The 15,957-nt window shown below is 39.0% G+C and overlaps 1 protein-coding gene across 1 annotated transcript; it reads right to left on the bottom strand.

Annotated features, from left to right (window-relative positions):
- Positions 1–123: 123 nt before the first annotated feature.
- On the bottom strand, positions 124–15,949 carry marchf5 (membrane-associated ring finger (C3HC4) 5). The gene is made up of 6 exons (XM_079472881.1): positions 15,563–15,949; positions 6,113–6,315; positions 3,332–3,462; positions 3,075–3,258; positions 2,508–2,674; positions 124–2,430 (listed from the first exon to the last, which is right to left on the bottom strand). The coding sequence occupies exons 1-6, from the start codon at positions 15,604–15,606 to the stop codon at positions 2,314–2,316; spliced, it is 846 nt and encodes a 281-aa protein (XP_079329007.1). The 5' UTR covers positions 15,607–15,949; the 3' UTR covers positions 124–2,313.
- Positions 15,950–15,957: the final 8 nt, after the last annotated feature.

Genomic DNA, 15,957 nt, shown 5'->3' with positions numbered 1-15,957 from the left:
GCAAGGTTTGGTAAACCATGTTGTCTTTAAAAGCCTGCTCCAAACCCCGTCTGGACCATTGTCAAACCGGTCTACACAACTGACCTTTAAGTGCTGTATGAACAAAAATCAAACACAGAAAAGCATTGTAAAAATAACTTTATTTACATAAATCAACCAGGAAACTATAAATTCAGAGTCGGTATCTGTTCAACCAGCGCATCCGTTTCTACTACATATTTATCTGTATTTGGCATTACGCTTCATCTGTACAACCAGAGACAGCTGAGAACTCAAGAAACCTAAACACACTTCATCTCAAGTAGTGGATAAAATCACATTTATTCAACCAGCATCACTGATCTGCTTCTATCAATACCAGTTATGCAGCCGGTGCAGAAATACACTAGTTAAGCAACACCTTTATTTGATCATCAATCTTCAATGACGTGATTTACTTTTACTAACAAATAAATGTTCTTAAGTAGACAACCAAGTATTTGATTTCTTGACCCCTCACAAACACTGAAAGATCAACGCACAAGCTCGCTGTAAATGTGTACCTAGTATGCATTTATATACATTCTCTATTATACGCAGATACATCATGGCCACCAATGAACTATAAATAAAATTATTCACAAGACATCCATCAAAGGTTCAGAAAAAAAACTCAATCCAAACATTTGGCATATTCTCCCAATTACACCTGTCCATCTTTAAAAAGACATTGTACTTGTATAACAAAAAGGCCACTAATACTGTTTTCTGTGAATATAAAGTAGGGCTTTTAGCAATGGTTGTGAGGCATCATGTCCCAACATGTTTTTCATATAAAGTGACTCAAAGTCCAGCAAAATCATTCACAGAACCCCAATGGTGGCTTTTTGACTGCTTTATGGTTTCCATGTGTCGAGAACAACGAATGCAGACTAACTCCAAACCAGTCTGTTATTTCTAAATGATCAAATTGATTGCCAACTCAAGACATCAATAATACAAAAATGAAATAAAAAAACATGAAAGCAAACTCCCACACATCCGAATCCGGAGGCCAAACTCCCAAAAAAGAAATGTCTGGATAATTCTTTCCTGTTAAATCAAAAGAAATCAATTATATGTTGAATAAAATGAATCTTATTTTTAAGACCATTACAGTTTTTTCTGATATGTTACAAAAGCATATCTTCAGATTCACAAAATAGCTAAGTATACATCATGTTGGCATGTGTTAGATGTACTAAATCTTATTCCATTGTGTTGTGTGACATCGAAGAGTCATAATGTCAAAAAATCATTATGGTCCTTTAACAAAAAGCTTCCTCTTTATTGAAAAAAATTCTTGTTAAAATTTGGGATTAAGCAGACATTTCTTTCTTAAATTTGGAATTAAGCAGACATTTCTTTCTTAAATTTGGGATTAAGCAGACGTTTCTCTTTTAAATTTGGAATTAAGCAGACATTTCTCTTTTAAATTTGGGATTAAGCAGACATTTCTTTCTTAAATTTGAGATTAAGCAGACGTTTATCTTTTAAATTTGGGATTAAGCAGACGTTTATCTTTTAAATTTGAGATTAAGCAGACGTTTATCTTTTAAATTTGGGATTAAACAGACATTTCTTTCTTAAATTTGAGATTAAGCAGACATTTCGCTTTTAAATTTGGGATTAAACAGACATTTCTTTTTTAAATTTGGGATTAAACAGACATTTCTTTTTTAAATTTGGGATTAAACAGACATTTCTCTTTTAAATTTGAGATTAAGCAGACGTTTATCTTTTAAATTTGGGATTAAACAGACATTTCTTTCTTAAATTTGGGATTAAACAGACATTTCTCCATTTCTTAAATTCTCCAAGAACAACCACATAAAAAAGGACTATTTTATATGATTCTTATGAGCAAATTACTGATTTACCTATACATGTTTGCATTAATATTACAGCATAATGCATTTACCAGACTTAATTTATAATGAGAAGACATTCAGCAAAATTGCATCGCGATACAGCCAGTCTTTAAATGAGACCCCGAGGTTTGTACTTGAAGCGTGGTGATTCACTCTGGCGTTTCTTATCCATTATAAAACAACCATTTGTAATAAAAAACGGTTTTGTTTTTCTCAGTCTCTTTCTTAAAAAGCTCATAAAATGAGTAGCACACGGCTCCCCAATCCAGATTATATGAACAGAAGCAAAACTCTCAAAACCCATGTCACATTCTCAGGGAAGAAGAATCTGTGAAAATGATCAAATGTGACCCGGTTGTGTCTCTTAAAGTGGTCTTAATCCTAATGACGCTGGATGAAGCCGAGCACAGCTTTGACGACGACCTCAAACATCTTCCACCTCTGGAAAATTAAGGATTTTACGATGAGCTTGACGGAGATACTGTTGCTGTTTGAAGTAAACCTTAAACGCCCCTTTAATAGCCACAAATGCAATGCCACCCTGAGAGAAAAACACAAGGGTATTATCAGAATGATGACAGAAATACATTTCTAACGTTTTCTGAAGTTTCTTCATACCAGAATGGTCCGCTGAAGGTTGGAGTTGACGCTGCTGAACATCAGTTTGCCCACTATAGTGGCGATGGTGGGGAACACGAGGGCTCCGCACAAGATCCTTGTGGCCGACACGTGGTCAGCGAGTGGACTGGACTCTGCCGGGATCCTCGGGACGGGACAACCAATACCTGCAAACAACACAACAGATTTTATAAAAATGTACACTTTGATGTAATGTGACTTCAAAAACAACGCTTCATCAATCCAATAATATGAGAAGTGCTACACAATACATGTAGAAGGAGGAAGAGAAGGGAGAACATTTATATTGTAAAACATAATATAGGAAATAAAATAAAACATTAAAATAGAATATATGAAATTATTTTATTTAAAAAAAATCAAATCAAAGCATTCAAATAAAATACATTAAAAATTAAATTAAATTAAAAAATATAATATAAAATAATGCTATTGGCCACTGTAAACACTATTTTGAACACAACAATGTCACAGAGACTATCATTGAACAATTGTGTTGTGATTCACGAGGACACAGATCAGAATTGATCAGGACTCAAGACCGACCTGGAAAGATACTGTTGAGGATCTGAAGCTTATTGGAGTATTTCCTCCAAAACCGAAGCACGTAATCTTCCCAGCGAATCATTTTCCCCAGAATGAGCATAACTGGGATGGTGGGCAGTCCAATCAACAGGAAAAGAGGATCCGCCCGCTCCATCACATCCAGACCTTCCTTATGACCCACAACCTGAAATGAAGAGATTGTTAGGGATCAACTAATATCGTGTAAATACGAACTCTTCAGCTGTGCCGTGTCCCACCTGCATGACTGTAACAGCTCCGTAAGTAACGGCCGTCCAATAAATGGACCCCACCATGATACCAGCGGCAGCAAACGGACAGGCCTTTGAGATCAACCTGTCTGCCAGATCCAGCACGTACACCACCGGCCCTGCGGAGAGAGAAAAATTCAACATTTACTCCCTCTCATGTCATTACAAACCTGTACGACTTTCCTTCTTCTGCAGAACGCAAAATAAGATAGTTTGAGGAAGGTTTTCAAGAAAACACCACAGACGCATTTACTTAAATATTTTCTTTCGTGTCCCACAGAAGAAAGAGTCATACAGAGGTTTTGAATGACATGAAAATGAATAAATGATAGTGATAGTTCACCTCAAAATAAAAATTCTGAGTTTATTGAATTAGTGACTTGATTAATTTCTGCCTGTCCAGCAGGGGGCAGAAATGAGTGTGTTCAAAATGAATTAATCCATCAAAAGGTTAAAAGCATCTAACCAGATGATACCATTCTTTACACTATGCATTCCTAAACAGTTCAGAAATGAAATGTTATGGGCACGTCTCACTGACCTTAAATAACGGTTTCATGAAAGTAATGAGGAAGCACTCGAGGTGGAAATCATGAAGAAATCATGAAATATTTACAGCAGACAACCTGCTTTCCTTTCAGCGCCTATAAATATCCTCCACTGCAGGAGAGATGTCTGGGAAATATCTCCGGAGAATGAAGAGGTTATTTCCACCTTCCTTCTCTAATGGATCACTGACTTCAGAACACTTTTATTTCCACCTTCATCATTCATCGGGTTTTCATCCATTACTGTATATGAAACTGTGACCCTCAACATTTCGCCACGGTTCAACTCCAGCGCAATATGTGACACCAGGACTTGATGGGAGAATTTAAAAGTTGAATAGGTTTCATCACCAAAGCTCTTCGCTAAATGACTTTTTGGGTTCACACCAAAATCAAAAGGTGTAATTTTGACGTGTTTCATGAGATTATAGCCTGAAACTGAAGCAGTCGAACAATCCGGCTACTGTTCTGGAAACCCCGGCAGATGTCCTCATCACGGCAAAACCAATGTATCCGCATCTGACATCACCAGAATCTGGCTGACGTTCTCAGCGCGAGTCACATCTAATGGCTATCTGGCAAGAGAAAGAGCTCGAGCATCTCTGTCGCTGGCCACATATTCCATTATTAAGATCATTAAAACAGAACTCAGCAGGAATAGAAGACTGACGTCTTTTCTCTCACATTTCCCAACGGCCAGAGAACAGGGACTTTCTGTTCTTCACAAACCCTCTACAATGCCAAACGGCATAAAACAGCTTCAATGTGATGTCATCTTCGTACTTTCAAGAACATCTAAAGACTTGATCTAAACCTGTTTCTTAGGAACCGAAGACAAATGGCCAATTCCCTGAAAATGTCAACCTTACTATCGAAAAATAAAGTTTTAACTATGGTTACAGCAAAGATATAAACATTTGGTGGTTCAAATACTCATGTGAGATCTCTCTTCAAATTTGTAAAGCATTTGTTTTATTTTTAGTGCGGGATTTTTCATAGTCAGGTAAGTGCCATTTTCAGGATTGTTCAATTTTCAACTATTTTATGTTCTATAAAGAGGCATCGCCTCTCCATTCATTGGGTATCATTGCTTCAGGATTGTGCATTTTATTTCACAGAAATCCAAAGTTTGTCGTCTCCCAAATACCGCATCCTTTTATGTCACATCCATAACACATGTTCAGGATCTTTTTTCAAATTGAAAATGTTTTCATAGACTGACGTTTTTGACGTTTAGGCTCTATCAACAAGGGTTTAGTTAAATATAAACAGACGGTTCAATATATTCGTAACAAATCTGTTCTCTGAGCGTTTTTATGTCACGTCCATAATGCTAAATGTCACATCCATAACGTTGGAATTGCCCAAATGGTTATCTTCATATTTTCACATTTTCTATGAAGTGTTAGGCCTGCGGATCAATTTAAACACCTTTGAGATTTTGAGCTTTAACATTTTGTTTTCTAAAATAAAATCCTTAAATGTACACAACACAGAGAAAAAACAGAGAACAAAGAAAACACGTAACAATGTAAACTAGGCGAAGACATGACCACTTTCCTTCCAAAATATGTTGCTCATTTATTCTCGTTTTAAATACACAAGCTCACAGCTCAACAAAAGTCTAAAGCGTTTTGTTGTCAGGCTGTGGAATTTCTCGCTGCGCAGTTCGTGAGTGAACTGCGAAATTTCTCTCTTTGTTGTAGCGCATCTGTCCGCATCTCTCTCATCTCTGCTTCCTGTCTCTCGCTCCTAAAGTTTGAAAATTGAACAGGATACATGACTGTCGCAATTTCACAGCTGGTCGCAGTCACCCTGACAACCGTCTCCCAGAATAAACCCAATGCTATGGAAGGCGTCTGGCCCTCAGGAGATGGAAGATTATTAGCGCAGAATGTAGATGTACTCAAAAACCTGATCAATTTACATAAGAGCAGAAATACACGAGGATGAAAAATGACATTTCGCTTCATGAGCAGCGGATTACTGGAATCACAACCAAATCCCCATCGCAACAATCAAAAGCTAATTCTCTGGAACCAGGATTGACCTAAAAAGTGCGAGAAACCTCTTTCATCACGACTGCAGCATGTTTTATTGTTACAGGATCATTCGTGCTTCAATAGAAACTCTGAAATATGCACAATGCGACAGTGTCAGATTCCTGACATACTTTCACTTTTTCACTCTCGTTTATTTTGTAAAACAAGTTTTGTCATACCGAGTTTGGGGAACACAATGAGGTACTCCGCGTTGCATTGTGGGCAGGCGACGCGCGCTGTGCTGTTCCCTCGCTGTTTCTCGTCCACCCAGCGTTGCAGACACGACTGGTGAACCCACTTAGTGGAACCACGGCAACGGCACGGACGCACCCACTCCGCCGTCCGGTCGTCCTCGTCTGTGGCGAAACACACCCAACAACTCCTGCAACACACACACATCAGCACTCAGTGACAATCATCTTACACCATGTGTGCGTGTTCTAGAAATCCGGGGCAAGGACGAAAAACTAAAAGTTTAGGGGAAAACTTGAGTGTCAGATTCACTGTTTCAAGTCCTAAAGAGCTGCCTACCAAGACAGCATTTTTAGGCAACGTAGATGTGCTCCCTTTTTTACTTTCGAACTTCTGAGGTTCCAACTAGGATGATGTTTAAGAGGACAGCGGCCTTTGTAAGAAAAAGACTGAGTCACAGCTGACTAGGCTTTGAAACAGATGACTGTGTTATTTTTATAGTCTAACTTTTTGATGTATTGCAGGACAGAAGACAAAAGGGGAAGAGAGAGAGAGAACAAAGTAATGTGGATCAGTGACTAAGCAAAATGAAACAACATATCTTTAGAGATTAAAGAAAAACAATATATAAAAAAATGTTGCACTGTAGCCCCTGACTGTAATTTTTAAGTGTCTGTAAACTTGAGCTGAGACCAACGCAAAGACGACCAGAAACATGACGTCAAAAATAGACAAGGTGCGTATCCTTAGGGAGGCGGCATGGAGAGCGGCTTTTGGGACGCTTTGATGCTGCGCGGCTGGTATAAATAAAAGTGCATCGCAAACTTCTCGGGACTCTCTCCTTCTCACACCCATAGGCCTACAATGGTGGTAGAAAAAAATCAAAATTGGCTGGTCGCGAATGCAGGAGTAGTTGCTCGCACGGTCTCAAAAATTTGTCGCAAAATGCGACCATTTGGTCGTAGTCTGGAGCCCTGAAATGACTGGATTGTTCATGCCGTCATTACACTGTAGCTACCGCGCCGCCATGTTGGTATTCCCAAACGTACTATTAAATGAATAGGGGTTTTTTTACATCTAAAGTCTCACGGTACATTCTTAAAACACAGATGTCTTAAGCATATAAATAGTTCATTATTTAAAGTCGAGAATTTCTCCTTTTATTAGATAGAGAGTGAGTTACGTTCATTTTCATTCGTGTACATATCAGCAGACTAACAAAACACGTATGACAAATGTGCTTTTTCTGAAATGTAAATACAGATAAAAACGATATGTTCTTTAATTCATGAAGCTATATTTCTAAACATTTAAACATGTGCCATTACAACACTGTGTACTACATTGATTTCTATACGTCGCTATTCTGCCCATAAACATTGGAAAACGTTATTGAAAGTAACGAGTCAAAGTTCATACAGCTCCATTAAACCTGATCTCATCCAAACAATATACTAAACATAATTTGCATCTTGCGTCATCCGCAGTCGAGACGTCTCAAAGCTTAATGATGTTTATTGGTACTGGTGTAAATGTGCCATATCTAGACGGTGTCCAACGTCGCTGCGATAATGTCTAATGTAGAGGCTGTAAATAATCCAAGTCATTGTTTCAGTATTCAGTGCCTGGATAAAGGACAGAGACCATCGGACCTTCTCTAAGGTTCCTGTGTGAGTTTTCCGTTCTGCATTTTTTTAATTAAACATGAGGGATGCAGAGACGCTCAAGTGACCGACAACAGTCATGAGCTCCTGATCAACCATCCAAGAGAAATAAAGAACTGCAAAACCATCAGAAAATTAAGTCATTTATTCACCCTCATGTCATTCAAAACCCGCATGACTCTCTCCTTCTCTCTTCACAAAAGAAGATATTTTGCGAAACCTCTCAGTGGCTTTGTGTCCATACAATCAAAGTCAATGGGATCCAAGTTCGTTCGGTTACCAACGTTGTTCAAAATAACTTCCGTGTTCTGCAGAAGAAAGTCAGGCATGGAAACACATGAGAGTCAGTTCGACCCCAAAATAAACGTCTTGAATTATTTACAATCTCTTTAATTCATGAATTCTACCTTTCACCTTTAAGAATCCACCAGAGAACCAAAAAACTGATTCAGACTACTGGGTGTCTGATTCCCTACTGAAAACAATCATCGCATATGAACACTGAAGTTGTCCGCGTCTGCTGACAGCCGCATGAAACGAGAGCAGCACCGGCCGGCTGGAGATCTCGGCAGGAGCGGAGCTACGGACAAAGACCGTTCTCCATCTTCTCCTGTATCTGTAACCCTGCCTCCATCGTGACAGCCTTCAGAAACCCAATCAGCCCTGAGAAACCCAAGACGCGTCTCATCGTCCCCCTCTCCCGCAAACACACTCATGACATGCTTTAACACGTGTTCATTAAGGTGCACCGTCATGGTCAGACCACCAGATATCAGTCAATAAAGAAGCTCAAACAAATCCTGCTGTGAAATGGTATCTGATTTAAGCTTATTCGCCTTCACTGTACGAGGGTACGGTTTCAAACCAAGGGCTACACACACACTTAACACTTACTACAGTGAGATTTCGGTGGAGTGGGGGCCAAGAACATTGATTCATTACATTCATTTCCAAAAACAGTTGCAATCATCCCTTAAAGAGTAAATATTTTTCAGGTCCTAAACCTTTGGTTTATGCAGTGTTCAACAACACGTTTACATACATACACGATGTGAAACCACTTACATTTTCTAATAATAGGCATTTATTGTTACCTTAATTCTTGACTGACTCTTAAATGATTCGTTCTGCGATTCATCGGTCTAATCCCCTCCTTTCGGTCAGCCCACTCTGATCTGATTGGTCAGATGGTCTAGTCTGCTGTGATTGGTCTACCGCACGCATGGTCGCAAATGGAATATTGGGGGGCAGTACACAAGAGTGACGCAAATCTGACCGGGAACTGAAAAATATTTTTCCCAAGCCAATTACTTTGTTATTCGATCACTTTCGGGTTTACAACTTGGTAGACGGATTGCATTCATACACTTATAAAAATTGAAATATCCTAAAATAACCACTAATAAACTAATAGGAAAAAATGCAATTTTTCCAAATATGGTGGTCAATGGGCTCCAAGAACTGTTTGGTTACAAGCATTCTTCCAAATATCGTTTTCTGTGTTCAACAAAGGCATTTATACAGATTGGATTAACTTGAGTATGAGTAAATGACTAGATATTCAATTTGGGTGAACTGTCCCTTTAATAAAGAATAATGTCGTGGTCACAAACCCAGCGACGTTTATTATTACCAACCGGTTTTACTATGACAACTAATCTATAACAAAATCTTTGCAAAACTGTCAGTTTACAAGATTAATTTTGACTTGAAATGTAGACTAATGAAAGTTATTCCATAAGACATTACACGTATTTACACACGCACCCAACCAATGACGTTTGACCATCAAACAAACACTGAATCTCTTTTCATAGCTTCAAAACAATCACCAAACTGAATTACATTTCACTACAGTTTAGCAAACATTTATTTTCCTGAAAATATCTGTATTATCCTGGCAGCCATTTGCCATTATATTCCAGGAACAATGCCGCAAAAATCCCTCATAGTTTCCCAGCAAACGGACTTCATGACCTATAGATTTCCATTACTACTTCAGTTCTTGCAAAATATGGCTCTAATGTCCGTGAGATGCCATCGGTAGGTCAGAAAGTCGATAGCGCTCACCTCTCTTTACCTGTTTGGAGCCTGGTTACATGGCACAGTAAAATAATCTAGCGAGGGGGTCTTTGGATCGGATAACCCTAATAATAGTTGAAATATCGTGAATGCTAAAGTCAATCCATGGGCTTCTACCGCACCTCATATGAAACTGTGTTAAATCACAAAACATCAAAATATCACACGGAGTTACAAAACAGTGGCTTTAAATGATGTTATTCACTCACCCTCTCTTCATTACAAATCTATATGTCTTTCTTCCTTGTGCAGAACACAAAAGATGACATTTTGAATATCTTATTTTGTGTTCTACATACAAAATAGTCAACTACAGGTGAGGGTGAATAATGACACTTTTTGTTTATTTTTGGGTTCACTTTAATGCATTGGACTTCACGTTCAAGACACTTGCAGTATGGTTATAGTGTTTAGTCCTTTAAATCCCCGAACACAAGGCCGTGGTCACGTGACTGTGGGAACCTGAAAGACCTTCCAGCCAAAAGCTTGCGGGAGAAACTTCCATCAGCGGGGAGTCGACACAGAGCCTAGCATCAGAGCTTCTATCTTCTACATCCTGACAGCTTGAAGTCTTAACTGTACAACTCCTACAAACATTGAATCATCCTTCTGCACTATTCACTCAAATCTACCTGCGTTCGGCTCAAAGTTTTGCAACAAAATTCGTGTTTAAATAAGAGCTCGGACAGACACTTTAATGAGATTAACAGCGGCTACACCAGAGCTCATGTAACTTTAGGCACTGCGGTTCCAGTAAAGAAACTCATCTTGAACGTGTGATCTATATTTGTACTTCGAAGGGGGTCTGGTGTGGCCTGCTGATCCATAAACATACACTCACTCTCTCTCTCTCTCTCTCTTTCGTGGTCACAAGATCAAGCCTGCAAATGTATGAAGGGGCATGAATTCATACACCGCGTACGATTATCAGCATTTATGAAAAACAGATGGATGTTAAAAATGTCCCTCCACTCCTTCGACCATTCACTTATATATCAGTGTCCCGCCACCAAAGACATGATGCGCGGGTGTAAAAAGAGGCGAATTTAATGCTATAATGAAGCAGAAGGCATTCTTGCAACTCAAATATGTTTTGACGCCTGCAGATAACAAGAGTGTCAAGGAACAAAATGGCAAAGATAAAGAAATGCGTTGCGTGTATTGTATGCATGTGAAGCTAATGCAGGAAAAATGTGTTTAAACTTTAAGCACTATACTATTGCACATGCACAGACGCTTTTATCCGAAGCAACTTGCATTGCATTATCTTATACATTTGTTTCGAAGTATACGCAATCCCCAGTTATCGAACCCACGACCTTGGCATTGTTAGCGCCATGCGCCACTGAGTGCTCTCTAACAATAATGCAAAGCATACAAAATGTTGACGTTATGCATCATGTTGAATCCTATTTATTTGTGAGTCTCTATTGATGAAGACAATGAAGAATAATGACTCAAGACTTCAGGTCTCGCGGGTTGTTTGAGATCGTGCCCAGGGAGTCAGAGTCTCTTTCACACCTTCTTACTATGAAACTGACATGTAAACACAAAATGACGTCAAATTTAGCGTATTTACAAGAATCCTTCTAAACGTCGTCCGTTTCGTGAACAAAAAGTTGGGAAACAAAACGCATGTGTGTTGTAGTAAAGCGCGCTAGCTCTTAAAAGTGGCAGCAGCATATTAAAGATCTCCATTTATAATGTTCATCAAACAACAAAGGATGGAATCTAAATGAATCTTAATGTCTTATACAAGTTGTTCATAACAAATAAAGGAAAAAAGTAGCTTTAGGAAGATGTGCTTTTCGGAAAGAGAGTTTATACAATAAAAAACTTAGAAATTAAAACAAATAATTGTTTATGATTTCAAATTGAACAATTAAACAAATTTGAATACAATTTTTCTGATTATTTTTTCCTACTTCATCTCATGACTCTGGAGCTACCACCATAGAAATAACTTCGTAGCACCAGTGCCATCTCTCTCAAATTGTGAGCCCTGAATAGGGACCTTTTGGGGTGAACTATTCCTTTAAGTGGAAGAGCATTGAGTAAGCAACACAAGTGTTTGATCCAAGGGAAAACTATTGTAAAATATCTTTATTATACCTTAAATGCACTGTTAGCTACTTTGAATAAATCTGGCAAGTGCACACATGTACATTTATTTCTGCTTCAGTGCAATGTAAGTTCCACATTTTTAAAGTCGCTTTGTGTGAAATTGAGCTTATATTATTAGCAAACAATGTCTGAAAAATGAAGTAAACCCGGATCCAAAACTAGGAAGCAGTATATCACTGAGATTTGGAACTGGGCTCTTGGCCAGCTAGAACCACTTAGCAACACGCTAGCATCCCCTCACACCACCACTCTTCAGAAAAGTATCTTGACTGAAATTCACATGGAACGACATAGAACAAAGGTCTATATCAGGGTGAATAATCTCAAACACTTTCCAACCAGATTGAGACACAAATATCAAAGACCGGCTTGTTTCATCCCTGCTGACGTTGGAACCCGTCCCACTCGGTGGGAAAGACAAAAGACGGCGAAAATAAGGTTTAAAAACAGCCAAAATAAATGAAGCCCGCTTTGTGAATACAGACGAGAACAAAAGGGTGATAGAGAGAGCCTGCCACATAAAGGTCAGACAGGATTTAAGCATGACCTCGTCTTTTCAACCGGTGAGGAGCTGCATTGCAGAGGGAGCAGCTGCGGGTGGCGGGCCGTGATAAGGGCGCGTGTTCACGTCTGATAGAGCTGTGTGCTCGAGTACGGCTATCTGCTTCCACACAGACCTGTGAAGGTGCCTGTCTCAGTGACGGATGCAAGAGATGTGAGTTTTAGGGAGATGACTGTCTACCAACACCTGTGTCATTGTCTGCTTAGCAAAAGGAGCATTAATGGTGTCTGACTGCATGAATATGATTCTTTTTCCAATCTCATGTGTCAAACCATCAGGCTAGCGCAGTTGTCTGGTTTGTTTGTGGATGCTGGCCTTTGGCAAACAGACTAAGTGGAGAAACATGTACAAGAGCAGGACACAGAAAAGCTTGGCTTTAGGTTTTAGACAATAAACTTCTAAAACATGTAATTAATACTTCAATGCAAAGACGTATGTGAATAGGGAACAGGTGATAGAATATTGTTTTTCTTTTATCGGCGGTTACAAAGCTCCCATAACAAATATGTTATGGTTGCTGGGTTGACCTTCAGGTACATTGTGCTCAAGATCAATCACACAAGCCACCTGCTTGATATCACAAATAAGTCAATTATTATTTGTATAACTTCGTAACTGTTTGCTGACCTGAGCAGGTGAATTAAAACATGAAAAACTAACATTTTGTGACGTTCACAATAATGTACTTGGGGCGAGTCATTGCACTTGAATTAATATTTTATACACGCTTTGTTTAGAAAGTATTGTCATGTGTTCACGTGATACTAATCGGTTACTAACACTGTTTGAGGAAGAATTTGTAGAAAGCACCGTAACAAAAACACAAACTTTTTTTCATAGCCATCAACATCACTGTAAACGCGTGTTTCTGTATTCCAAATGAATAAATGTAATGTTTCGGTGAACAACCAAGAGCATGCCACTGTTACCGTCGATAGGCTTAACCTTTGATGAAATAAATCCAAGCCACACCTTATGATGTCTGCATTTCCATCTGCAGGACATAGTTTGCCCATCTGCATTACTGTCGGAGACTTTTGCTGTCAGATGTCTTGTAGACGTCTGTAAGATGTTTATTAGGGTTTTCCCCACAATTAGACTATTTTTTAAATGCAGTTGCCACAGGTTTTTGGGCTTGGGCTACTTTCATAATGTAATTCGGCAGCCAAAATGTTTTTTCATATTCTACGGATAAATGTTAATTGATGAGTTTCCTAATGTGCATTCATACTCCGAATGAATACCTGGCAACTAAAGGACCAGACCCGTTCTCAAAAGTGTGGGGAACGAGCGTCTGAAAGACGACAGTACAGGTAGGGACGCGGGAGCTCAGCTCAACCAAAGAGGAAAAATATAGCAGTGGAATGAGACAATAGATCCGAATTATGCTTGTACCAATTTTTCTTACTAAGTTTCACGCGTGAGTGTACAACAATTGATTCATCCAGCTGCCAAATATCACGTTTGAGCAGCCCTATATGCAGTCTAGTCTCAGCCTGAGACGTCATGCTCACGGACCCCTAAACTTGGCTAAACTTTTCTGGAAACACTTCAGCATGTTCAAAGTCGACATCTGATTGGTTGAATTTCACAGGATTTCTGGGAGACGTGTGTGTCGCGTTCTTTAATCCGAGAAGTAAACTGTCGTGTTTACAACAAAGTACATAATGTGTAGCACATAATTAATCTTCATCAGCGTTTCACAGAAACGATATGATCCATGCACAATCAAATACGATTTATCTGTTTTTATATAACTTTATATAGCTCTCGGTTCAGTGTATACAGCTCAGTATCAGCTGCCCGTTCTCATTAGTTCCCTCTTCACCCACTTCAGTTAAGTACTGTGACTTACTGAATGATATAATGGTTTATTTCGAGTCAGAGGGATTGTCAGACACGCCAGAAAATGAGTAATTCAAGTAATTTGTGATTAAGTGCTTAGTGGAGACGCGAACTGTTTAGAGGCGTTTAATCCGAATTGGTGAACCAGATCGACCGGTTCACTGAAAAGAACTGGCTCAAAAGAACGATTAGTTCGGGAAGCGGCCATAACTACTTAAGTATGAAGGTCTGGCTACGCGAGACTAGACAAGAACAACTAAAACATTAAGGGACTTGAACACATTGTACATAACATATGCAATAAATGTAACCATATTTATTTCTTAAGCAAATTTTTGCAAGTCTTACGGAGAGAAAACACGTTTCTCCACCATGGGATCTTTTTTAAAGGGACACTCCACCCAAAAATGTATTTGTTCGGTTGTAATTTAGGAAAAATGTTAGCAGCTGATATTCTGGAGCATCATTGACTACCGTGTAGCTGAAAATTTGTAATGGTAGTCAAAGGTGACCGAGAAATGTTGGCCATCCTAAATCCCTCAAAACAGAAAACAATTAACCCGAACCAAAAATATATACAATACCAAGGGAACCATTGAGATAAGTACACACAGCAATCGTAAATGTCTTTTGTCAGTTGTTAACTTTAATTTGACACCGGGAAAAAAATCGGGAAAGTTTTGATTCCATATAGGGCAGATTAAAGGGGTCATTGGGATGGAAATATTTCTTAGACCTGGCAACCCGGACCCATATGATAAACAAACAATGCTTTGAGCATGGTGTACATCTGTGAAGGTCAAAGCTAATACCAGAAATAACAATGGCGAGGAGAAAGATATGACGTGACATATTAAACATAAGGCACTATGTAAATAAAAGTAAAGCTCTTTCACATAAAAGACTAAATAACTAAATAAACACTACTAAAGAACTAAAAACCACGCCCCCTCGTCACGACACATCGCGGCTGTTAGCTAACAACCTAACATCTGCCTGCCAACAATCACTCATTAATCATCAAACTAGTTCATTAACATATATACATCGTTAACAATATCTACATTCAAACATACATCGATGACTTCTTCTGCACCTTTAACGACACGGCTGGTGTGTGGCTCATTATGTCGTTTGTTTACATTCATTTTAATCCTCACCTGTCCACGATCTGCTGCATCACGACCGCTCCCTCTTCTGCCATCTTTACATGAGTTCACGCGCTTAAATAACGATAAATAACTCAACTATAACAAGTGTGAATATTATACAAATAGCGGATGAATCGTCAGGCCGCGGTGAACGTGCACACCGTATGGCACGAGACGCGAACGCGCACCGACGGAAAACAAAATCACAGAAACCCACTTAACTTACAGACTACTTGTATCAATTATTATAATCGGAAATGCTTTATCATAAATGTTTGCATTTCCAGAAACACGCAACGACTCCATTGACTGCGAGAGAGGACACGACGCCACGCTTGCGATCGAGCGCCAACTCTCGCGATACTACAGTTGCATTCTGGGAAATGTAGTCTTCTTAGCGTGTA

This window comes from Barbatula barbatula (assembly GCF_947034865.1).
Source record: "Barbatula barbatula genome assembly, chromosome: 14".
NCBI classification, from domain to species: domain Eukaryota; kingdom Metazoa; phylum Chordata; class Actinopteri; order Cypriniformes; family Nemacheilidae; genus Barbatula; species Barbatula barbatula.
The sequence above is the reverse complement of the archived record's forward strand: the minus strand, read 5'-3'. Positions and strand labels throughout refer to the sequence as shown.

Excerpts from the sequence above, each read along its gene's own strand:
- marchf5 (XM_079472881.1), bottom strand. The coding sequence starts at position 15,606 with ATGGCAGAAGAGGGAGCGGTCGTGATGCAGCAGATCGTGGACAG. Across the intron at positions 3,463-6,112 it reads CATTGTGTTCCCCAAACTCG|GGCCGGTGGTGTACGTGCTG; the intron begins GTATGACAAAAC and ends CTCTCTCCGCAG. Across the intron at positions 3,259-3,331 it reads GAGCTGTTACAGTCATGCAG|GTTGTGGGTCATAAGGAAGG; the intron begins GTGGGACACGGC and ends TCTTCATTTCAG.